The 22,609-nt window shown below is 60.9% G+C and overlaps 1 protein-coding gene across 1 annotated transcript; it reads left to right on the top strand.

Moving 5' to 3' along the window:
• The first annotated feature begins 5,991 nt into the window (after positions 1-5,991).
• On the top strand, positions 5,992-22,022 carry FADS3 (fatty acid desaturase 3). The gene is made up of 12 exons (XM_028516276.2): positions 5,992-6,401; positions 16,165-16,275; positions 16,841-17,038; positions 17,479-17,580; positions 17,719-17,841; positions 18,143-18,203; positions 18,813-18,889; positions 19,294-19,391; positions 19,698-19,794; positions 19,953-20,032; positions 20,192-20,317; positions 21,657-22,022. The coding sequence occupies exons 1-12, from the start codon at positions 6,177-6,179 to the stop codon at positions 21,706-21,708; spliced, it is 1,350 nt and encodes a 449-aa protein (XP_028372077.1). The 5' UTR covers positions 5,992-6,176; the 3' UTR covers positions 21,709-22,022.
• The last annotated feature ends 587 nt before the right edge of the window (positions 22,023-22,609 follow it).

Raw genomic sequence — 22,609 nt, 5'->3', positions numbered from 1 at the left:
CCACGGCGTTCACCAGCATCCTAGACTCTTAACTAAACACCCGCCATGTTCCCGGTAGGGAGTCAGGCCCTTCCTTCCCTGTTTCTCAGAGATGGCGAAACCGAGGCTGAGTCAGGTTTGAATCAAGGTTTGAGTCCTGCACTTCTACCTCGTGACAGCTCCCCCCGCCCTTGTTACCCTGGCTTGGGGTGGGGTCGGGGGGGGTCTCTGAAGGAGCTTGGCGATCTGACCCTCAGAGTTAGGAGGGGACAGTAAGCTGACATCAGCCACATAGGGGCTGTTCCCCTGAAGTGAATTTTGTAGATAACCCGCTTGGCCCTGGCACTGCGGCCACCTCTTTTTTTTTTTTACATTTTATTTATTTATTTATTTTTAGAAAGACGGGAAAGGAGGGAGAAAGAGAGGGAGAGAAACATTGGTGTGCGAGAGAAACAATTGGTTGCCTCTCACACACCCCCAACAGGGGACCTGGCCCGCCACCCAGCCATGTGTCCTGACTGGGAATTGAACCAGCGACCAGCTCACAGGCCAGAGCTCAATCCAGTGAGCCGCACCCGCCAGGGTGGTCGCCACCTTGTGAAAGCTAGCACCGCCGGTGGCTAGTGAGTGGAGCCCAGCCGCACGGTGGCGGACCGCATCACCGTGCTGCCGCGTGTCACAGTCTGCCTCGGGTGTCCCGCCGGGGCTGGGTGCCTGGGCTGGTCGCCCCTCTCACGGCCTCCGTCCTCTCATCCGACAGTCGGGAAGATCAGAGGAATCAACCTGTGCAGCCCCCACCTCGCCCCACGCATCACTTCTTTCTTTACTTTATTGTAGTAAAACAAGTTGACCTTCCGAACCACTTGTAAGTGGGCAGGGCAGTTGTGTTCAGTATGTCTGCGTGGTGAGCACACAGAAGTTTTCCACCTTGCCCGTCTGAAACTCCGGACCCGTTACAGAGCTGCCCTCCGCCACCGCTGGTGACCACTGCTCTGCGCTCTGTTTGCAGGAAGTTGGAATCTTCTTTAGATGCTTGAAGGGGAAGTCATGCAGTGTTTGCCTTTCTCTGCGGGCACGGGTCACTCACGGCGCAGCAAGGGCCGGGATTTTCCCCTTTCTAAGGCGGAACGACATGACGTCCCTGTGTGTGTTTATGCCGCCTTTTCTTTACCCAGCCATCGACGGGCACTCAGTTCGTGTCCACCTCTTGGCCAGTGTGAACGCTGCTGCTGTGAACACGGCGTGCAAGGTGTCGCTCTGAGCCCCTGCTTTCAGCTCCTTCGGGTGTTTACCCGGAGGTGACGCTGCTGGATCCTAAGGCAGTTCTATTTTTAATTTTTCAAGGACCCTCCCGTTCTGTCTCCGGTAGCAGCTGTGCCAGTTTGCATTCCCACCAGCAGCCTGCAAGGGTTCCCATCTCCACATCCTCCCTGCACTTCTTACCTCGGTGCCTTTTGGTAATGGCCGTGCTAATGGCTGTGAGGCGACGTCTTGTGGTTTTGATTTGCATTTCTCTGATGATCAGTGATGCTGAGCATCTTTTCACGGGCTTGTTGTCTGTCTGTTTGCGGCCTCTCTTCACTGAGGGGCGTCCTTGCTGAGGCGCTGTCCTGCTGGTGACGCCTTTGGAGGCAGGGCCCCAGCGGCCTTGGATCCCTCTGCGGGCCCTGCCTCCCCACCTCACAGAAGAGCTGTGTCCAGGGACCAGTACTCAAGCTGGCAGGGTGGTGAGCTTGAACTCAGAGCCAAACGCTGCAGCTCTGGCTTGCCTGTTCTGTGTGGCTGTGCTTTGTGACCGCTCCTTCTGGGAGGCCCGGCGTGTTCTCATATGTTTGCCTGCCTGGGCCACTGCTGCGCCCACTCGGCCCGTCCGAGCCGCTCCGCCCTGGGCCTGCACAAGCATCATCTGGCTCCAGGACAGTGGCTGGCAGCTCCGTAGGGGTGGAGACTCCGGTGGGTCCAACAAGAGGCCTGTGTGGCAGCTCATCGTAGGGAGAAGCCAGGCTGAGGCCGAGACAAGGGCTATATTGGAGACCCCCCCTCCCAAAACGCTCCAGCTGGCCAGACCCCCCCTTGCCTTTTGGCTAGCAAGTGCCCCCTCCTCCCTAAACCCAACACTCTGGCAGCGGCCCAGTGGCAGCTCAGGAATGTCAAGTGGTGCCTCTCCCTTCCCAAGTGGTCAGAAAGGGCTCGGTTGCCCTGACAGGGGTTTGGGGACAAGGAGGTCCCAACAAGTTCCCCCTGACTCCAGGAGAGTTTCAAGATCCACTGGGTTGCAGCCCAGAAAGGTGAACCCACCTAGGGAAGGCTGCAGACAAATCATGAGGGACTGCTGCGGGGAGGAGACACAGCTCAGGCTTCCTGGGGACAGGAGTCCAGGCGGCAGGCGGCCGGCCACTTCCTCCTCCTCGCCAGGGCGCAGGGCCTGGGGTGGCGGTGTGGCTCTGAACCCTGTCCTTGCTTAACCTCCAAGGGCCCCTGCACAGGCCTTCCTCCCCCTGGTCTCTCCAGGTGCAGCTGGGGTAGGGGGAGCTCAAACGCCCCCGACCCACCAGCTGCCTCACACCTGAGCTGAGAGCAGCCCAGGGCCCAGGGAGCCGCTGAGGATGGGTGAGGGTCGCACCCCCATGGAGGGGCTGGATGAGAACATTTAGGATTTACTCTCTCAGCAGCTTTCGAGTGTGCATTGTGGCATTAACTGTCATTCATCGTGCAGCTGAACGTTTTCACCCTTTGACCGGCAGCCCCCGATTTCCTCTGCTCCTCAGCCTGTTAACCACCATCTTACCCTGTTTCTAAGAGTTCGGTTGTTTCAGATTCCACATCTAAGTGAGGTCACACGGTGTTTGCCTTCCCCTGACTCAGTTCACTAAGCACGAGGCCCTCCAGGTTCACCCACGTGGTCACAACAGCAGGACGTCTTTCTCTTCTGGTGGCTGAACCCCACTCCAGCGCGTCTCACATCCGCGGTCCTCGTTCGTCCGCGGATGGACACCAGAGCCGTCTCGGTGTTCGGTGTTCGGAGTGCGGGGGTGACGCAGCCGCGAGCCCGGGAGCGCAGGCGCCTCTGCGGGACCAGGCTTTCGTTTCCTCCGGGGACGGACCCAGAAGCGGGGTGGCCAGACCGCACGGTAGCTTCATTTGAACTTCCGAGGAACCTCTCTGCACGGCTTTCTCCGGCGGCCGCACCAATTTGCACCCCCACCAGCAGTGCGCAAGGGCTCCCTTCGCCCCACGTCCTCGCCAACTCTTGCTCTCTCCCGTCTCGTCTTTTTCACGGAAACCATTCCAACTGGCGTGAGGTGATGGCTCACTGTGCTTTTGGTCTGCATTTCCCTGATCTTGAACCTGCACTGCTGGCCATGGGTATGTCTTCTTGGGGAAAATGTCTACTCCGTTCCTTTGCCCATTTTTAAATCAGATTGTTCACTTTTTCTTTTTCTTTTTCTTTTTCTTTTTTTTTTTGCTGTTGAGTTGTATGAGTTCTTTATCCTTTCTGGACACTAACCTTTTACCAGGCATATGATCTGCAAATACTTTCTGCCATTCCATAGGTCCCCTTTTCACGCTGTGGATTCTCTTGCTGAGTGGAAGCTTTTTGCTTTGATGTCATCCCACTTGTTCCTTTTTGCTTTTGTTGCCTGGGCTTTGGGTGTCTGACCCACAAAACTGTCGCCAACTCCAACATCAAGGAGCTTCTGCCCCGTGTTTTCCTTTTTTAAAAAATATATTTATGTTTAGAGAGAAGGGGGAGGGAGAAAGAGAGGGAGAGATACATCGGTGTGAGAGAGAAACACCAGTTGACTGTCTCTCACATGTCCCCAACCAGGGACCTGGCCCACAACCCAGGCCTGTGCCCTGACTGGGAATCGAACCAGCGACCTTTCAGTCCACAGGCCGGTGCTCAGTCCACTGAGCCACACCAGCCAGGGCTCCCCCATATTTTCCTTAAGGAGTTTTATGGTTTCAGATCTTATATTTAGTGCTTTAATCCACGTTTTTGGCATAAGCGTATATGCTTTTCCAGGGCAAAGTTACAGTTGTGAGTGCAGCACACGCCGTGCAGCTGCGTCACTCAGAGGCCTGTGCAGCGGGCAGTGGGTGCCTCCTCCTCCGACCGCTAGCTGACCCACATCTGTCGGGAGGAGAGGGCACCAGCATGGACTCCTCCACCCCGGGGTATTTTGGTTTATTTTTTTTCACCTATTCCTCCCCCTTTGGCAACCATCAGTATATATCTCTGTGTTTTGGTGCAGAAGGGTTATTTCCTCCAAGAGGCGGCCTCCTCCACCCTCATGCCCCTGTGTGAATGCTGTGGGTGCAGGGGCATCGGGAGTGACCTCCAGCCTCAGCTGCCAGTCACACCCCTCTGCTCTGCCCCTCCCCCCCCCCCCCCACACACACAGAGGCTCTGGAGCAGGTTTGAGGACGCCACAGTGAAAAGGACTCAGGCAGTCCTGCTGGGGATGACCTCAGGGCATCACCAGTTGTCCTGGCAACCAAAGCCCGGGTTCCTGGTACCAAAGAGAACCCAGAGGCCTCCCCAGTCGTCTCTCTGGGCCCTGGGTGCCTATTCCACCAATATTAGCTACAATGATGTCCTACAAACTGTTAGACCAAGACAAAATGTCAGCCCATCAGAGAGATACACAGTCGACCCTTGTACACAAAGGGACTAGGGCGTGCCGATGCCCTTGCAGTCAAAAATCCGCGTGTAACTTTTGAGTCCCCCAACACGTCAGTCGTCTGTGGTATCCTCAGGGGATCGGCTCCGAGACTCCCACAGGCACCCCAGTCCACGGAGGCTCAAGTCCCTGATGTACAATGGTGCAGAGCAATGGATTCAGCTGGCCCTCTGCATCCGGGATTTCCCAGCCCAGGATAGAAAATACTGTTTTGCATTTGCAGTGGGTTGAACCCTCCAATGAGAAACTCCAAAATGTGGAAGGCCCACCGTATGTTTACTGAAAAAACAAAATACCCCCCAAAGCTCAAACCCTCGTTGCTCAAGGATCCACTGTACTTAGGGGCCCCAAAGTGCATTTCTGAACCAGCACACCAGCTGCGCCTGGAAGCCTGTTGGAAATGCAGCCCTCCAGCCTGCAGAGTCCCAGTCTGGCCACCTGGCAGCCCTACCTTAACACGCTCTCTGGTAATTCTGATGTGCAAGCGAGTTTGACACCTCCGCCCTGAAGCACGACCTTGGCCTGATTTCATCTGCCTCAAGTCGTGAAATCAACTTTTAGGAGCAGGGGTCTTTATCCCAAATAGATACGGAGTCATTTGTAGAAAACTCAACACTGTCAAAAGAGCTTGAGTTTATTTAAGTAAAAAATAGGGGGCAGGGGCAGTAACAAGCAAGCCACCGAGCCAGGCCCCTAGTGAATGGTAGTGCCCTATTATGAACTCCAGCGCCCCTCCGTTCCTTTTGCCCCAGGGGCCACCCCTCAACATCTTCAACCCTACAGCCGCGACAGCAGAAAGACCACCGGCCACAGACAGGGCCAGTCCCTCAGCCCTGAAGGCGGCCTCTTTGTGCAGACGTTGGTGGCCCATTGCTTGAAGGCTGCTTACGGTCACCCCGTCACCCCGAGGTAGCGTCTCCAACTCTGTGCGCTCAAGGTTTAATGTTCAAGGATGCGTGGCAGGAAGCCCGTTATCCTCATTGTTGTTCCAAGCCCATCAGGAGCAGATGTGAGCTTCCGCGGGAGCAGCGGACGCCGGCTGTCGGTGTTTGTCCCTGTCCCTCCCCATTCCCGCCCCGCCGCCGAGCCTGGAGCCTGCGAGTTGACAGAGCCCTGGCCAGCGACAGAGTCCCGGGGAAGGGCCGGGCGCGGTAGCCGCGGGCTTAGGGGCGGGGCGGGCCCGCCTCGACACTGTCCTCCCCGGCGGTCGGAGCACCCCGCAGCCAATGGGGGCCCAGGCGCTGCGCCGGGATTGGAGCGCGGGGAGGGCGGCGAGGCCGGGACGGGGGCGGCTGGCCGGCGAGCCGCCGGCGCGGTTATAAGGGAGGAAAGTTCTGCGCGGAAGGGAGAGCCGAGCGGCGCACGCTCGTACGGCGGTTGCAGCAGCGAGGCGGGGCCGCGGAGGAGCGGGTGGCGGCGGAGGGAGCCCCGGAGAAGACCACCTCGTTCCCTTCCGTGTCTCGCGGGGATCTCAGAAAGGTCCCCGGTGCCCGAGGACTTGTGCACGCAGCCATGGGCGGCGTCGCGGAGCCCGGCGGGGAGCCAGGGCCGCGCGAAGGGCCCGCGCGGCTTGGGGCGCCGCTGCCCACCTTTTGCTGGGAGCAGATCCGCCCGCACAACCTGCCGGGCGACATGTGGCTGGTCATCGAGCGCCGCGTCTACGACATCAGCCGCTGGGCACAGCGGCACCCGGGGGGCAGTCGCCTCATCGGCCACCTCGGCGCTGAGGACGCCACGGTAAGGAAACCCGCCGCCGGCGGGGTGGAGCCTGACGCTCGCTGGGGCCTGATGGTGGGCATTGTACCCTGCTTCTCCTGCGGGGCCTGAGCGCCCTCCCTAGCTGACCTTTGACCTCCTGGCCGGTGACCCCGAGTTGAGATGGACTGGCAGGGGACTGATGAGGGGTAAGGGGGCCATGTCCCCGCACGGAGGTCTGCATATCCGGCCGTGGACCAGGGCTGGGCTGGCGCTGCGCTGTGCTGAGGGAAGGGGCTCTCGGAGGTGGGTGTGTCATGGCGGAAAGAACCTGCCCTAGCAGAGGGTCCCCGGTGCTGCTCTGAGGTTCCTCCTCTCAGTTCTGGGCTTCCCCGGACCAGGCCCTCATGCTGGTGTCAGGGATAGGGCGGAGACCCCAGGGGCTGGGCAAGGATGTGCGGTCCGAGGCCGGGGGCTGGGCAGCAAAGGTTGAGCCCAGCCCAGAGGTATGCAGGCTTGCCCAAGAGCCGCCGTAAATGTCAGTCAGTGAGGGTCAGTGACTCACCTCCCCTGGGCTGGCAGCTGCCTGTGCGAGAACTTTGCCAGCCAGGCTGGGTGGGCCTCCTTGGGAAGCACAATCACCCCAGGACCAGGCTGGACCCTGGGGACCCCGACTTCCCCTTCCCGGCACATGTCTAGACATATCTTGGCCAAGGAGGCGTGGGGTTTGGCCCAAGTGAGACCATCTGGCTGGAGTCCAGTGGCAGAGCAGCCAACTGGGACTCCTCATCAGGCCCGTTCCCGAAGTCCCCCACGGGGGGCCTAGGAGTTGGGGCGTGAGGCTCTCTGCCCTTGTCCGTCCATAAGGCCTGGCGGGCCTCACCGCGGACTCGGAAGGTCTTGCGGGGCTCAGAAGTTCAGGCAGCAAAAGAGATGGCGTGCTGTCCCAAGAGGGTCAGTATTCCTGTGGCCAGGCCCCCTGCCCCCTGCCCCTCACCCTCTCCCATGGGCTGGGTGCTCTTCACAGGACTCTTTCAAAGCAAAGATTTCCAGCCCCTCTCGTCCCGCTGCACATGCAAACGACTGACATTCTGCGGAGCGCCAGAGAATACGTTTTCTGCTGATCCAAATAATTTTGATTCATTCACACCAGATGACTATTGTGGCGGCCGTTGTTATTATTTTATTTGATAACCGAAAGGAAAAGAGGTCAGTATCCCTAAGTAGCCAGATACTGTGTGTGTCAAAGATTCTTGCGGCACACGGGTTGAAAATCACTGTTTTAGAGGAATTTTTCCCCACTTCCACCCCAGGACGCTGCGGGGTGAGAGTCAGAAACCTCCTAAAACTCTCGACACCGACAGAAAGCCTCGTCCTGAGGCGCTGAGGGGCCGGCGGGGGGTGGCCACAGATTTGAAGCTGACCATGGGCCAGTGAGTGTGCGACCATGTACCGGCCTGTAGGTGTGCGAACGCTGCCCGTGCACACCTACAGTCTGTGCACGTTGCACATGTGTGCACGACTGTCAGGGTCTGGGGGTGAGAGGTGCCACGGCCCTTCCCCCCACCCAGCCTGGCTCGCTCCTTGAGGATCCTATGGGTGCCTTCTCCGGCGTTTTTCAACCTCTGATCTGTAAGACAGGCTGGGGGCAGCCAAGGAGATGGCAACAGAGTGTTTGTTTATTTATTTGTGTGTTTATTTAGAGATTTTATTTGTTTACTTTTAGAGGGGGAGGGGAGAGATAGGGGGGGAGGGGGACATCAGTGTGTAAGAGATACATCGATCAGTTGCCTCTCACACGCCCCCAACAACTGGGGACCTGGCCTGCAACCCAGGCATACGCCCAGACTGGGAATCGAACCCGTGACCTTTCAGTTCTCAGGCCAGCACTCAGTCCACTGGGCCACACCAGCCAGGGCCAGAGAGCATTTATTAAGTGCATTTTCCTTCTTGCCCCCCAGAGAGAGGAGAACCCCGTCATACAGCTAGCTCTTGACCCTGAGAATTCCATCTGACAGCTTTCTCATTGATTCCTCACCAATGAAGTTTTGCTTCTAGTTTCCCTGTCTATTCCCCGGGGCTGGGTCATGGCTCAGCCATTGGGGGCCCTGAGTGACTTTGAACCAGGCACGTCATTCCTCTGAGCCTCAGTTTCCTTATCTGTAAGATGGGGAGAGCTGGGTCAGACCGCAATCTGGCTGAGAACTGCCCTGGGCCTCTCAACTGTGTGGCCCCAGGGCTGCCCCATCATTGTTCCTGGTCAGTGTGTATTGCTGGCTGGTCAGTGTGGGTGGGCCCTGCAGACTGCACAATGCCCTGGGACAGCCACTCCTTCGCTGAGTGACCTTGTCTGGTTCCACCTGTGTCTGCAACAGGAAGGAGTTGCCTTAAGCCATCTCTTAGCTTCCTCCAGGCCCCAAACATTGGACTGGAGTTGCTGGAATACCTGGTCCGTTTAGGCCAAAGGGATTATGACATGGTCGGGGTTGGGGGGACCCCAGTCTTTGTCCACAATAGGCCCACCAGGCAGTCCGGGGGCCGGAGCAGCCCAGTGCCCTGTGCGGTCAAGCCCAGACCGCAGCCTCCTGTCCCGGGTCCTGGAGCACAGGTGGGGGCGGGGCCGCCGTCTCGCCAGAGTGGTGCTCCTGAAACCGCCTCCACGGGCCCTGGCCGCCCATCAGCTGTTTCCATGTCCAGGCAGCAGAAGCCTTCCTGCCAGGAAATTCCCAGAGTTCCTGTGCCATGAGGTCAGCCTGCGGCCATCCTGGGATACAAAGCGGGTACCCTGGGGAGAAAGCTCTGGGCCCCAGGCCAGGTTCGTCTACAAGTCATGGATAGCCTAGGCCAGCCAGGGAGGGTGCGGCCTGGCCGCTGCCCGAGACCGTGTGTCCCGTCCCAGGATGTCACAACTCTCCACGGGCAGAAGGGTGCCAGAGCCAGGCCCCGAGCCCCCGCTACGGCTCCGAAGCCGGACTGATAGATACTCTCTCCTTTAGTCCCCAAGACCCCCGTAAGGCAGGTACCATCGTCATTCTCCCCACTTTACAGATGAGGGAACGGGGCCGAGAGAAGCAAAGTGAGTGGAAATTAGAAGTTAGCTCTGGGATTTGAACCCACAGCATATGTTCCTCACCACGTGCTACACTGTGACTTAGCCACCTTAGCTGTTTATTCCATTCATTCATTCTTTTGTAAAGAAAAAAAAAGATTTTATTTATTTATTTTTAGAGAGAGGGGAAGGGAGGGAGAAAGAGAGAGAGAGAAGCATCAATGTGTGGTTGCCTCTCACATGCTCACTCCTGGGGTCCTGGTCCGAAACCCAGGTATGTGCCTTGACTGGGAATCAAACCGGCGACCCTTTGGTTCGCAGGCTGGCGCTCAGTCCACTGAGCCACACCAGCCAGGGCCCGTTCATTCATTCTTGAATTATATCCTAAGTGCCGGACTCTGCTCTCACCTCTGGAGATACAGCTGTGAACCACACACACCTCTGCAAGGAGGGAGTTCCTTGGCAGGTGGACTGGCTGGAGCACAGTGCGAGGTGGGAGGCTGCGAGATGGGAACCTGTGCCACACATTTAAGGAACAGTAGGTGTCGTCACGGCTGGAGCTGAGCCGTGGGCCGGGCAGGCAGTTAGGCCATAGGGTGGCAGGGCTGCTCCCACTGGGTTCTGTGTCCTTGGAAGCAGCACTTGGGTTTTATTGTAAGGGGGCTTTGCAGGGCACAGCAGGGAAGCCGGGAGAATCTGATACAGATTTAACATGATCCTTAGTAGGGAAGGGGAAGGCAGAGCCTCCCGGGAGAAGGGCAGGGGGCTAAGGGACGAGATGATGGGTCCCAAAGGGCAGGTGTGGCCAGGGCGGAGGGCAAGGGATGCTCTGGGTGCAGGTGTGCCAGGGCACCCTCTGGGATATAGTTCAGTGTGGCCATCAGACAACTACCCGATGAGGCAGGTGGTAGTGTCAGCCCATTTTGCAGATGAAGAGGCTGAGGCAATATGTGGGTGATAAAAAGGTACCTTCTTGGGGGCCCTTGAGGGACAGGACCTTCCTCGTAGGGCTTGGAGGGTAGGGTTGTGTCTGGGTGGGAGTTGGGGAGAGGCAGGGCAGATCCTGAGGCTCTGGAGTGAGGGCGGGGCCCAGAGGGTGCTGGCCATGAACTTGGGGGACCTGGGTCCAGGGCCCACACACTGTCTCCTTCCACTCATCACACTGGCTGCCGTGAAAGCCCTGCTGCCCGATGATGTGTGACCTGTCTGCGCTCTGCAGGCATTTCCTGCAATGTCCCACCCCCAGCCCCTCCCCAGCATCGCTGCCTTGGCCCGCCCCCTCCCTGGGGGAGGAGTCAGAGTTGCTGGGCCCCGGCAGGACCGCAGTGTGCAGAGGTGTGGGTGCTGGTAGCCCTCCTGTGTCTTCCCGAGGGTCCTGAGCTGTCACGGGCTTCTCACGGAATAGCTAAGAACTGAGCCTAGTGGTGGAGAGACAACCAAGAGCCAGGGGGCCTGGCCACTTTGGGGCCACGGCTGGGTCAGTGACACTTGTGAGGCCAGGGTGCTGGGTGGAGAAGGCCCTGGCATGTGTACCAGCCTATCACCAGGGACACCAGCCGTGCTGGAGAGACGGGACAGCCTCCTAAGGGCATCAGTCCTTAACCTGGGCTCTGCTGTGTGGGCGGGGAGTTGGCCGTGCCATGTCCAGAGATGTGTGCCCTTTGGCCTCTTCGTACCTCGGTTTCCACATCTGTAAAATGGGGTTACTGATAGCGCTTGCCCGTTGGCCTCCTGTGAGAAGTTCCCGGGAGAGGATGGGAAGAAGCATCTGAATGCCAAGGCCGAGTTCCCGCTCTGCCTTCCGGCCCCGGGGCAGGGAGGGAGGGAGAAACGCCCGGGGCGTCCTTGGAGGCATGGCCGCATCTCCACAACCCACTGCCACCTCCTCGGCAAAGGCTTCGGGAGCAGACCCAGACCACCCCAGCAGCCCTGCCCCACCCTCTTTCTGATCGGGAACGTTCCAGAATCTTGGGAGAGTGTGGCCAGACATGCTCCCCACCCCCACTGTGTCTCATTCATCCCTCAGCCTCAGGTTGGCCGGGACTGGACCTGCAGGATACACTGTCCCACAGCCTGTCCCTGTCACCCCTGGAGACCCACCCACCCTTCTAGGGCACGACATCAGAGTGGGCTCAGGAGGCGGCATGTCAGGCCGGGGGCGGGGGTGGGGGGGGCTCACCGGACGCCTGGCCCCTTCTGCGCGCACCACCTGCACTGACTGGGTCCTCCCCCACCCCGAGGCCCACGCGAGGGGCGGTTGTGGTTCCTGGTTTACTGATGAGAAGGCACAGAACAGAAGGGGGTGACCTCTGTGGCTGCGTGGCCCGGCTCATAAGTGGCAGCTCAGCTTCCATCCCCGACAGGCTGGCTCCGGTGCCACTCCCCACCCCTACACTGCCCTTTAACCAGCTGCTACAGGGAGCTCAGGGCTGGGGGGGGGGCAGGTTTCCAGGGACCCAGGCGGAGCTGGGTGGTCGCTGTACCCTGGGAGGGCGTGGCCATCACAGAAGACGGGCCCTGGTGGCTCTTTTTATTGTTATGGTTCTATCCTGCTGGGACCTGGGTTTCAGTCCCAGGTGTGCCCCTGCTGACTCTGGCCCGGGCAGGCGTTCCCACCCCCCTGAGCCTCTGTTTCCTCCCAGGAGGATGACTCACCCCTGCCTGGTGGGCTGTGGAGCCTCGGGCGCTGGCTCTCGTGTGCTCTCGCTCACACCCACTCTGCAGGCCCTGCTCGGCGGACACCGCCGTGCGCACAGCCTGATGCTGTGCCGCCAGCAGCGTCTGTTTGGGGCACAGCTTTGACGCCAGTGGTCACTCCTGACTTTGTTCCAAGGCCCAGAGCCTCCTTCAGCCTGTTGGGTGGGGGAGGGGCCCAGGGTTCGCACACAGGCCCCTGCAAGGACGGTTTTGTGAGTTCACCAGCGGTGGGTGATGGGGGGTCGCCTGCCGTGCCCTGAAACTCAATCAGTGTGGCCAAGAAACCCCAGAACCACCCTCCTGTCCCTCCACAGCCCAGTCTCACAGCAGCCAGGTCCTTGGTGACCGGCCTCATGGTGAGGACCACCCCCGCCCCGGACAAGGGAGATCCGCTGCCTCCCCTCTGGCCGGAGAGTAGCCGCCCTGGGGCTACTGCCGAGTGTTCAGAAGCACAGCTGTGGAGGCAGGCTGGGTTCTGGTCCAGCCTCCATTAAAACGGAGCTGGATAAGTGGCTTAACCGCTTGGAGTCCTCCTCCGGGCTCCTGGGTCCTTAAGTGGAGGCGCGGAGAGGACGAGGTCACATGGCTCCAGCCAGTGTTCCAGAAAGAGCTGTTTGCTAGTGCATCAGGACTTGGGCGGAGGCCAGGGACCCACCTTGCTGGCTCCCGAGAGCGAGAAGCCCAGGCTCAGTGGCGCCCGCCCAGCCCCAGGAGCCGCCCTGCTCAACAGGGACCCGCGGAGTCCTGGCCCCCGGCCCTGAACGGTCACGTCTCATTCCAAGGGATAGGACCAGCTGCAGGTCCCTTGGATGGGTCTGGCTCCGCCCTCTCCCTCCGTGAACCCCCAGGCCTTGCCTGGGTGAATCTGGGTGGAAGGGAAGGAGGCAGGGAAGCGGGCCCGCTCCCATAGCACCTCATCTCGAGTCCATGGTCCCGGAGCACCCGGGCGTCGGCTGGGCACCGGGGCGGCCCCAGAACAGACACACAAGGTGGGAGAGAGGAAGGACTGAGAGGCAGGAAATCCTGGGGTGGTGCCCACCGCACCTGCATCCTGCTCTGTGAGTTCGTGCGCCTGCCACCTGCCACGTGTGCGCGGGGCCGTGTCTGTCTGAGCCGAGTTCTCTCGGGCTCTGACCGTGTGCGTCTCTGAGTGTGCTCCCGTGTGTCCGAGTCTTGGTGCTGAGGTGGGGCGGTGGGTGTGTCCACGTGCGTGGAGGCACACGCATCAGACGCCGGCTGCATTTCTGTGACAAGTGTGCCCCTCTGGGTCCTTGTGAGTGTGCCCGTGTGGCTGTGTGCGTGAGCCTCGGGCGCTGCGCGCTGCCGGGGGACTTGCAGGGGAAACGAGAGGGAAGCAGAGTCAGCACTCCTGCAGCCTTCAGAAGGCGAGAAATTCTGACACGGGCTGCGGCAGAGATGGACCTCAAAGACCTGCTAAGTGACGAGTCAGTCACAAAACGACAAATATCGTAGGCTCGCTCTTCTGCGAGGTCCCTAGAGTAGTCACTTAGAGAGAAAGCGGAACGGTGGATGCCACCGGTGGGGGCGGGGTGGGAGTTAGTGTTTCCTGGGGGCGGGGCTCAGCTCAGGGTGGGCGGGGCTCCGGGTGGGCGGAGGAAAGAGTTCCGGAGCTGGGTGGTGATGATGGTCTCATGGCACAGTGAATACACTTAATGCCACTGAACTGCACGCTGAAAAAATGGTTAAAATGGTAAATTCGATGCATGTTTCACTACAATGAAAAAATTAAGGAAAAGGTGCTCTCTGTAGAGCACGCCCATGCCTTTCTCCCGTGGGCGTGTGTCCCTCTGATCTCGGGGTTCAGGAAACTGGCAACCAGAGCAGCAGCGGCCACTGGCAGCTGGTCCCAGGCTTACCCCCTGCGTCCGCCTGCAAGGCCCCTTTCCCCCTGACTCCCAGGGAGCTCACAGCAGCCCCGCTTGGCTCGCTTCTGCCACTGTGGCTTTTACTTCTCAGTGAGCTCATGCAGCCCAAGCGTGGGTCCCTCCTGTCCGACCACATTTCTAGGGAGACAGAGCAGAGCACCGCCCAGGCTCTCCCGGTGCCGCTTCTGCCCCACACGCTTCCTCCGTTTCACCGTCCCCAGCTTTAATATATGTACTCCCAGAATCACCTGGACTTGTGTCGTGAAATCTTTCTGCAGGAAGTCGAGAACCCATGCCCTGCCGGCTGGCCTCAGGCAGACCTATTCCACCCCCGTCCCACCTCTTCCCTCCCAAAAAAGGAAAAAGTTAAGGGGGAAAAAAAAAAACGCCCTGGCTGGCATAGCTCAGTGGATTGAGCTCGGGCTGCGAACCAAAGTGTCCCAGGTTCGATTCCCAGTCAGGGTACATGCCTGGATTGCAGGCCATGACCCCCAGCAACCGCACATTGATGTTTCTCTCTTTCTCTTTCTCCCTCCCTTCCCTCTCTAAAAATAAATAAATAAAATCTTAAAAAAAAAAAAAACCCTTAGCAGTCCAGAGCCACAATGGCCCTGGAGACTCTAGATTTGTCCCCAGATTTGCCTAGTCCCGGCCACATAGATGCACTCAGGGTCACGATGAGTGGGGTCAGCACAGCCCTAAGAGCCATCTTCCCTCCAGCCCCTGCCTCCCAGGTGTGCCGCCCCTCCATCCAGGCTCTCCCAGGGGAGATCTGCACTCAGCAGCCCACACAGCTCCCTCTTCTGTTCGGAACCCCAGGGAGGGGCCCCAGGCCAGCCTTCCCCAGGGCCTGGTTTACTCCAGAAATCTTACCCTCCCCCCTCCCGCTCCCACTCCCCCTCCCCCACTGTCCTGGGCCAGTGCCCTGGGCCAGTAAGAGAGCGGGCATCCTGCAGGTGTGGCCTCTGAGTGGGGCCCAGTGGGGGGTGGGGCCCACGCGGGTCCTTCCCCCAGGACTGGGATGTCTGGCAGTAAGTACAGGGGCCCAGCTGTCACTGCTGTCTGAACACTCATCAAAAGCTGGTAGGCTCATTAGTGAGAAGACAATGGGAGACCTCTGTTCCCAGTCAATCTTCTTCAAAAGTATTTCCTTGAGCAGCCAGCTGCCACCTCCCCCGGGCCCATGGGGACAACGCCACTCTAGTCACGGCTGGCTCAGCTCAGCTCAGCTCAGGCCTCGGGGTGGCTGTGGCCAGCTCCTCAGAGACTCTGCAAGCCCAAGGATCCAAACCAGCTACAGGACTGTGAGCAGGAATGAGGCCACTACACCCAGACTAGATCAGGGAGCGTAAGCGAGCCCCAGATGTCAAGTTCAAGTTTACTAACCCTTCGGAGATGCCCAGGCCCCTTCCTGACGGGAGTCTTCTTCTTCCAGCCCTTCATCGGTCTTCGTGCCGTGTTCCTCCTCTAACCCCTTCACCTGCGTGGCGTCCTACCTCCGCCCCTGCTACGACGGAGAATGCTAGATTATTTATTTACTTCCTTTCTAAAAACGTGCGCTTTTTAGGAGCGCTTTTCCGCTCCTGCTTTTTAAAGGAACTGTTCGAGTATGTCTCTTACAAACAAACGTCCAAGATCTCAGTCTGCATGCCCCCCACTGATTTTTTCCCTCCCAGTGGCCCGGCGGCCCAGTGGCCCTCGAGTACAGGTCTCCCACCCACGCACCCTCTACCCCGTGCTTGTGCCTGTGAAGCGGGGACAATGTGACGGCTTGACCCAGGCCTCATTTTACATGCTGTAGAACAGCATGTGAGTTCCAGAAAGCGTCCCAGATCGCTCTGTTTTGGAAAAGTTGAACCCAGTCATGAAAGGCACCGAGAGTCTTCCAGGGAGACCTTCCTGCAAACCCAGATTTGTACGCACGCACCCAGCCAGGTTTGGAGAAGGGCCCCCTGTGCTGGGCGAGGCAGCTGGGGAGGACCAGGGCAGGCTCGGGGAAATAGCACCACGTGGTGCTGTTTCCATGGCGGCTGACCAACCAGCTCTCGGTCCGTCCATCTGTCTTGTCTGCTCTGCCCTTCCGTCAACGGTCCTTCCACCTCGTCTACTGCCTCTGGGTGCTGCCAGCTGTCTGTCTGTCTGTCCGCCCACCTGACTGTCTGCTCTTCCTCAGGATGCCTTCCATGCCTTCCACCGGGACCTCAATTTTGTACGCAAGTTCCTGCAGCCCCTGCTGATTGGACAGCTGGCCCCAGAGGAGCCCAGCCAGGATGGATCCCAGAACGTGAGCAGGGCCCTGGTGGAGGCTGAGCCGTCTCTGGAGGGCCCTGGGAGGAGGGGGTGGAGGCAGGGGCGTGGCTGGTAGTAGCTCCATCTGCATTACCCCAAGGGGCCCCGGCAGCCGGGAGTCCGGGCTGCTTTGCCATTCCTTCCTTGGCAGGCAGGCAGGCAGGCAGGCAGCCGTAGGAAGAGCTGTAGGCACGCCTGCCAGGAGCTCACGGCCCCCGCAGAGCTGGCTGGGTCAGCACTTGTCCCCAGGCAACACCCTCCCTGCTCTGGGCCCAGCACCCCCATGTACAATGAGGATTTTGACGAGCCGTGCTTTAAGGGTTTTGCCCACTCTGCCTTTTTCTGCTTCTCACGTACCCTCCCCCCACCCCCGACCCTTTGTAGGGGAGCCTGTGCCACCAGGCAGCAATCCAGGTCACTCCCCAAGCCAAGTGCTCTTGTCCCTCTGACCCCTGTGGCCACAGCCTTTGGGCCTGGTGTGGGCGAAGTGGCTGCGGGGGTTTTCTGGGGCAACTGGGACCTCACTCCCTCCTCCCCTGACCGGCCGCTCACCCTGGCAGGCCCAGCTGGTCGAGGACTTCCGAGCCCTGCACCAGGCAGCCAAGGACATGAAGCTGTTCGAGGCCAGGCCCACCTTCTTCGCTTTCCTGCTGGGCCATATCCTGGCCATGGAGGTGCTCGCCTGGCTGGTCATCTACCTCCTTGGCTCCGGCTGGGGGCCCAGCATCCTCGCCACCCTCATCATGGCTGTCTCCCAGGTGACCCCAGCACTGTCTTGCAGCCCCGAAACTGCCCAACAGACACCTGTGAACATTCTGGGTGCATTTGCCGAATGAGTGAATGAATGAATGAATAAATGAACAAACGACCAGCCGGAGACCCCATAAGGCGTGTACCTGAGGGTCCAGCTGTATTTTAAATGAGCTGAGGAAGCTCCTTGCTGGACCCTGGATGGGCACAGGGCGTGGAGCCAGAGGGCTGCTGCCCACAGCTCCGAGAAGTGCGGGTCCCCAGACCTCCCGAAACCCGGTGTTCTGGAAAAGAGGAAGCTGGTGTACAGGTCCCTAGAATGGAGCATTCGCTGTGGGTGTGCCCGGTGAGCCGGGGGCGTGGGGCTCCCTGGGGCCCCAGGCAGCCAGCGGGGTTCCCTGTAGCCGGAGCCAGGTGTCAAGGCTCTGGAGCCTGCCTCTCTCCCCAGGCTCAGAGCTGGTACCTGCAGCACGACCTGGGCCACGCCTCTGTTTTCAGGAAGTCCTGGTGGAACAACCTGGCCCAGCAGTTTGTGATGGGACAGCTGAAGGTGAGGGTGGGGTGTGTGCTGGGCTTCGAGGGGCTGAGTCGGGGAGCCACGCTGGGACTGCCCGCGCGCGCGCGCGTGCAGGCTCTGAGGGGTGGACACGGCCTGGCCCCGCCCCTGAGGACCCCTCCTCCCCTGCAGGGCTTCTCCGCCCACTGGTGGAACTTCCGCCACTTCCAGCACCACGCCAAGCCCAACATCTTCTCCAAGGACCCGGATGTGACCTTGGCGCCCGTCTTCCTCTTGGGGGAGTCCTCTGTGGAGGTTCGTGGGGAGCACAGCGACACACACAGGCGGGGCTTGCAGCTGAGCGGGAACTGGTAGCCCCCGGGGGCCCCCGACTGTGGCCCAGCCCTAGCCCCCAACCAAGCCCCCCACTCTAGTTCCAGGCTGACTCCCACCCCAGAGGCACCCCCTCCCCCCTTCCCAGCCTGCTGGCGATGATGGGCCCACTGGCTAGAATCTGGAGTTGCCTTTGTCCCGTGGTCCCAGCCAGGCCCTGGCCCCTGCCTGGGCGGAAGGGTCCTGGAGAGCCGCCCCCCTGAGCCACCGCCTGTCTCCGCAGTACGGCAGGAAGAAACGAAGATACTTACCCTACAACCACCAGCACCTGTACTTCTTCCTGAGTGAGTGTCCCTGTGTCCCCACAATGGTGAGGACGTGGCTGGGGTGGGGACCACACCTGAGCCTGCACTGTCTGCCCGTGCCGGCCGACACTGAGCAGCTTCCGGAACCTCTCTGGGGAAGGGGCACTTGTTAGCCACCCCTCAGCCCTGGCACCTCCGAGCCTCCTCCAGGCCCGGCTGGGCCGCCCCAGCCGGCCTCTCTGCCCAGGGTGCCTTAAGACCAGAGGTGGCCACAGCCCTGCCCGGAGCTCTCAGCATTCCTTTCTGCCCTCACATCAGAGTGGTCCAGGCCTCTAGAGCTTTTGAGCAATCATTGGGGTGGGCAGGGCGAGAACTCAAGGGGTGTGGCCAGAGGGGACAGGATGGGGACATGCAAGGCTGGCCCCGACCTGCTGAGGGGACACGGGAGGCAGTGAGGTAAAGGTCAGCCTGGGCAGGCTCAGATGCTGAGGGAGGAATGGAGGGTGAGGTGGGTTCACCCTGGCTGGCAGGGCCCGGCACCCAGTCCCACTGGCGTTCCCGCAGAGACAGAGCCCCGCCCCCACCCCACCTGCCCAGCCTGCCCAGCCCCCGGCCCGGTGCCTGAGCCCTCGCATGCCCTCCTTGCAGTTGGCCCACCGCTGCTCACCCTGGTGAACTTCGAGGTGGAGAATCTGGCCTACATGTTGGTGTGCATGCAGTGGAGGGTGAGTGGGCCCTGCTTTGGTCCCCCCAGGTGTACAGCCATGGTGGCAGGAGGCGGGGGCATCAGGGAGCAACCCCTGTCCACGAATGCAAACAGGCATGTGTGCGTGCAACAGTGAGGTACACGCGTGCAGGGGGAGAGCAACCGTGTCCCCAGGGCCCGGCATGGTGTCCTCCCTGGGGGTGGGATTCCCCCACCTCAGCCCCTCCATGGCACCCTCACTTCCATGCTCCGCTGGCAGGGCAGGACCCCTGCCCCTTTCCCTGGCTGAGAAAACCAAGGCCACAGGCAGGGAGCAGGCAGGGAGCTGTCCAGGGCTCCGAGGCACATCAGGCAGAAGGCACGGATGACCTCGGCCCTGCCCCTTCCGGCTGCTTTGAGACCTGTGTCCTCCGCTCTCTGCAGGACCTCCTCTGGGCCGCCAGCTTCTACTCCCGCTTCTTCTTGTCCTACCTCCCCTTCTACAGCGTTTCTGGGGTGCTGCTCCTCTTCGTGGCTGTCAGGTATGGCAGTTCAGAACGGCAGGGCGGGGGGTGGGGTCACACACAGGCAGCCGGGGCCCTGACTGCAGCCCTCCACCCTCAGAGACCCCCTGGGCTGTCGGCGGATCAAACGACACGAGAGTGGTGGGCTCTCCGGACAGTGGGCGGGCTGCTCTGGGCTCTGCCTGATGGGGAGCCTGCCCCTCTCAGCGGGGGGCTCCAGTGGGGGCGGGCTTGCCACAGTCCCCCTGTACAGAGGAGGAAGCCGAGGCCCAGGCCCGGTCTCCGTGGTGAGGTGGACATGGCAGCGCCCGAGCCTCCCCACAGGGTCCTCGAGAGCCACTGGTTCGTGTGGATCACGCAGATGAACCACATCCCCAAGGAGATCGGCCATGAGAAGCACCGGGACTGGGCCAGCTCTCAGGTGGGCAGCGGGGGCGGCCGGAGGAGCACCTCCTGGCGTGGGTGGGGTCCCAGTTGAGAGGGAAGGGGCCCTGATGGGGCTGCCGGGTTCGGGGGCTACTGTGGGCCCCGGGCTTGGTGCCAGCCTCCCTCACCTGTGCCCTCACCTGCTCCCGGCAGCTGGCAGCCACCTGCAACGTGGAGTCCTCACTCTTCATGGACTGGTTCAGCGGGCACCTCAACTTCCAGATCGAGCACCAGTGAGTGCAGGCCCTGGGGCCCAGCGGGGCAGCGGTGTGTCTTTCCCTGGGGGGGTCACGACGGGACCCCTGGGGGGGTCTGCGCGATGAGGGGTGGTGGTTCGCCCAGCACACCCCCACCGTGTCAGGCGTCAGCCCCTGCTCTCCCTCCCGCCCCAGCCTCTTCCCCGCGATGCCCCGGCACAACTACCACAGGGTCGCACCGCTGGTCCAGGCGCTGTGTGCCAAGCACGGGCTCGTCTACGAAGTGAAGCCCTTCCTCACGGCCCTAGTGGACATCGTCGGGTGAGGGGTCATGGCAGCTCCCCGGGGCCCCTGGCCACCCTGGGCCCCACCGGCCCCGTCTCTGAGCCCACACTGGTCCCTCTGGGAGAGCTGGCACACAAGGCCATTCCCGTCAGCCTGTCTGTCCCGACAAGCCTGAGGCCTCCCTCCCTCCCTCCCCTGCATCTGCGCACCCACCCCCTCCCCCGGGCCCAGGCAGACACACCAGTGAGGAAAACAGGCCGAGATGCTGCCTGCCTGCCTGCCTGCCTGGCCGAGCGTGGGGAACAGAAAACAAGCCGTTAAAATAAGCCAGTCACAGAAAATGGGAGACAGGGAGCAGTGCTTTGGCAAGAAGCAAAGCCATAAAACCCACGGGTGGGGCGGAACCCGGAGAGCAGCCGGGGAGCGCCAGCCAGGGGCCACGGTTTCCGTCACAGGGTGGCAGGTGGCCGGTGTTGAAGGGAGAAGTGAGCAGAGCCGGGGGGGAGGGGAGAGGGATGGCCAGGGAGAGAGACGTCTGGGGGAAGAGTATTCTGGGCAGGAGAACGGCGGTGCAAAAGCCCTGAGGCAGGTGCTGGTGTGTGGGAGAGCCGCAGAGTGGAGGAGGAGGCACAAGCAGGAATCGGGTTCCGGGAAGATGCTCTGACAGCTCTGATGGGGCGAGAGCCAAAGTAGATAGAGCAGAGCCGCGGGGCCTGCAGCTGCCCCGGCGCGGGATGACGACGGGCTTGGCCCCAGGGGCGGCCCTGGCAGTGGGAACGGAGGTCAGGTTCCCCAGCCGGAGCTCTCCTGCCCCAGCGCCGTGGCACCTGCTGTTCCCTCTCCTCGGCCGCCCGCCCTTCCTTCCGTCCTGGTGTTTGCACTCCTCTTCTCCTTCACCACCCTTCCCAGCCCCATCCCCCGAGCCCCCGGCACCCGGCCCGGCCCCGGGACAACACCTGGCCCGGGGTTTCCTAACAAGTCGTTGACATTTCTGGCTCCTCTGCCTGACTGCTCCGGGCTACTTACTGGTGGACAGGGGCCAGGCCTGACAAATCTCTGGGTCACGGGGCCCAGCAGAAGGAGGCAACAGACAGAGCGGGGCGGGGGGGGGCGGGGGGAGGGACAGGCCCACGGTGGCTCCTGCCTGCACTTGGCCTTGCCTCTACCCCTCCCCCCATCTAGATTCCAATCCAGAACTGGATTCCACTCCAGTTCACAAGAAGGGAGCTTCATTCCCCAGTCCACCGCTTCGGCCCCACCCAGCCACTCACCGCAGGGGAAGGGGGCTACCGCCACTCACAGCCTTCATCTTGGGGGACGGGGGGTTGGTGTCTTGCAGTAGCATCCCTAACACCCCTCCCCCGCCCCCCTCCAGGTCCCTGAAGAAGTCTGGCAACGTCTGGCTGGAAGCCTACCTCCAACAGTGAAGGCGGCACCCAGGGCTGCTGCAGACACCGAGCCGGCTCAGGCAGGCCTGACAGCCCCCACCCCCGGCCGGGCCTGGGGGGCCCTGCCGCCCCCCCGGGCCTGCCATCCTCTCCTCGGCCCCCTAGCCTGTCTGCTCGGCAGCCCCAAGGCCACGGTTGTCGGCCCGACAGGACAGGGGCTCAGGGGACGGTACACGAAGCCACACGGGTGAGCATGGCATGTTTTCTTGGAGCAAAAACTGAGGGAAAACTGTTATTTTTATATAAAAACAAACCCAGATATATTATGGAATAAAGTATTGAACTTGCATGAATTTTTTTAAAAGATTTGGTTTATTTATTTTTAGAGAGAGGGGAAGGGCGGGAGAGAGGGAGCAAGACATCGTCGGTCCCTTGCCTCCCGCTCGCACCCCAATCAGGGACCAAACCCGCAACCCGGGCACATGCCCTGACCGAGAACGGAACCTGCAACCGTTCGCTCTGTGGGATGACGCCCAGCCAGCTGAGCCACACCAGTCAGGGCTGAACTTGCATAGATTTTGGAGCTGGAGTCTGCTGAGATCTACAAGAGTTCAGGCCCTTGGGCCATTTGGGTGTTGGGGTTGGGGGATGGGTGGATGGTGGTATTTGGAGTTCCCCTGTGCTCTGGGTCACATCCGCCAAGGGCCTGCCTTGTCCCTTCCTGTTTTTCGCCCGCTCACCAGCAGCCCAGGGTGCTGACATGGGCTCGCCTCGCTTTACTCCTGGGCACAGTGGGACGGGGCTAGTGTAGCAGGTGAGGGCCCAGGGCCGAGAGCCACATCTGCAGGTGGCCCCACAGCACAGGAGGGGGAAGCCAGTATGTCCTCCACCTGCACCAGGCTCCTCCCACAGCCTCTGTGACCAGGGGCCTCAGAGGGCC

The sequence above is a fragment of the Phyllostomus discolor genome, chromosome 6, assembly GCF_004126475.2.
Source record: "Phyllostomus discolor isolate MPI-MPIP mPhyDis1 chromosome 6, mPhyDis1.pri.v3, whole genome shotgun sequence".
Taxonomy (NCBI): domain Eukaryota; kingdom Metazoa; phylum Chordata; class Mammalia; order Chiroptera; family Phyllostomidae; genus Phyllostomus; species Phyllostomus discolor.
The sequence above is the reverse complement of the archived record's forward strand: the minus strand, read 5'-3'. Positions and strand labels throughout refer to the sequence as shown.

Bases quoted from the DNA above. Each gene is read 5' to 3' on its own strand.
- FADS3 (XM_028516276.2), top strand. From the start codon at position 6,177: ATGGGCGGCGTCGCGGAGCCCGGCGGGGAGCCAGGGCCGCGCGAAGGG. The intron at 6,402-16,164 runs GTAAGGAAACCC...GCTCTTCCTCAG, and splicing joins TCGGCGCTGAGGACGCCACG to GATGCCTTCCATGCCTTCCA. The intron at 17,039-17,478 runs GTGACCCCAGCA...CTCTCTCCCCAG, and splicing joins TCATCATGGCTGTCTCCCAG to GCTCAGAGCTGGTACCTGCA.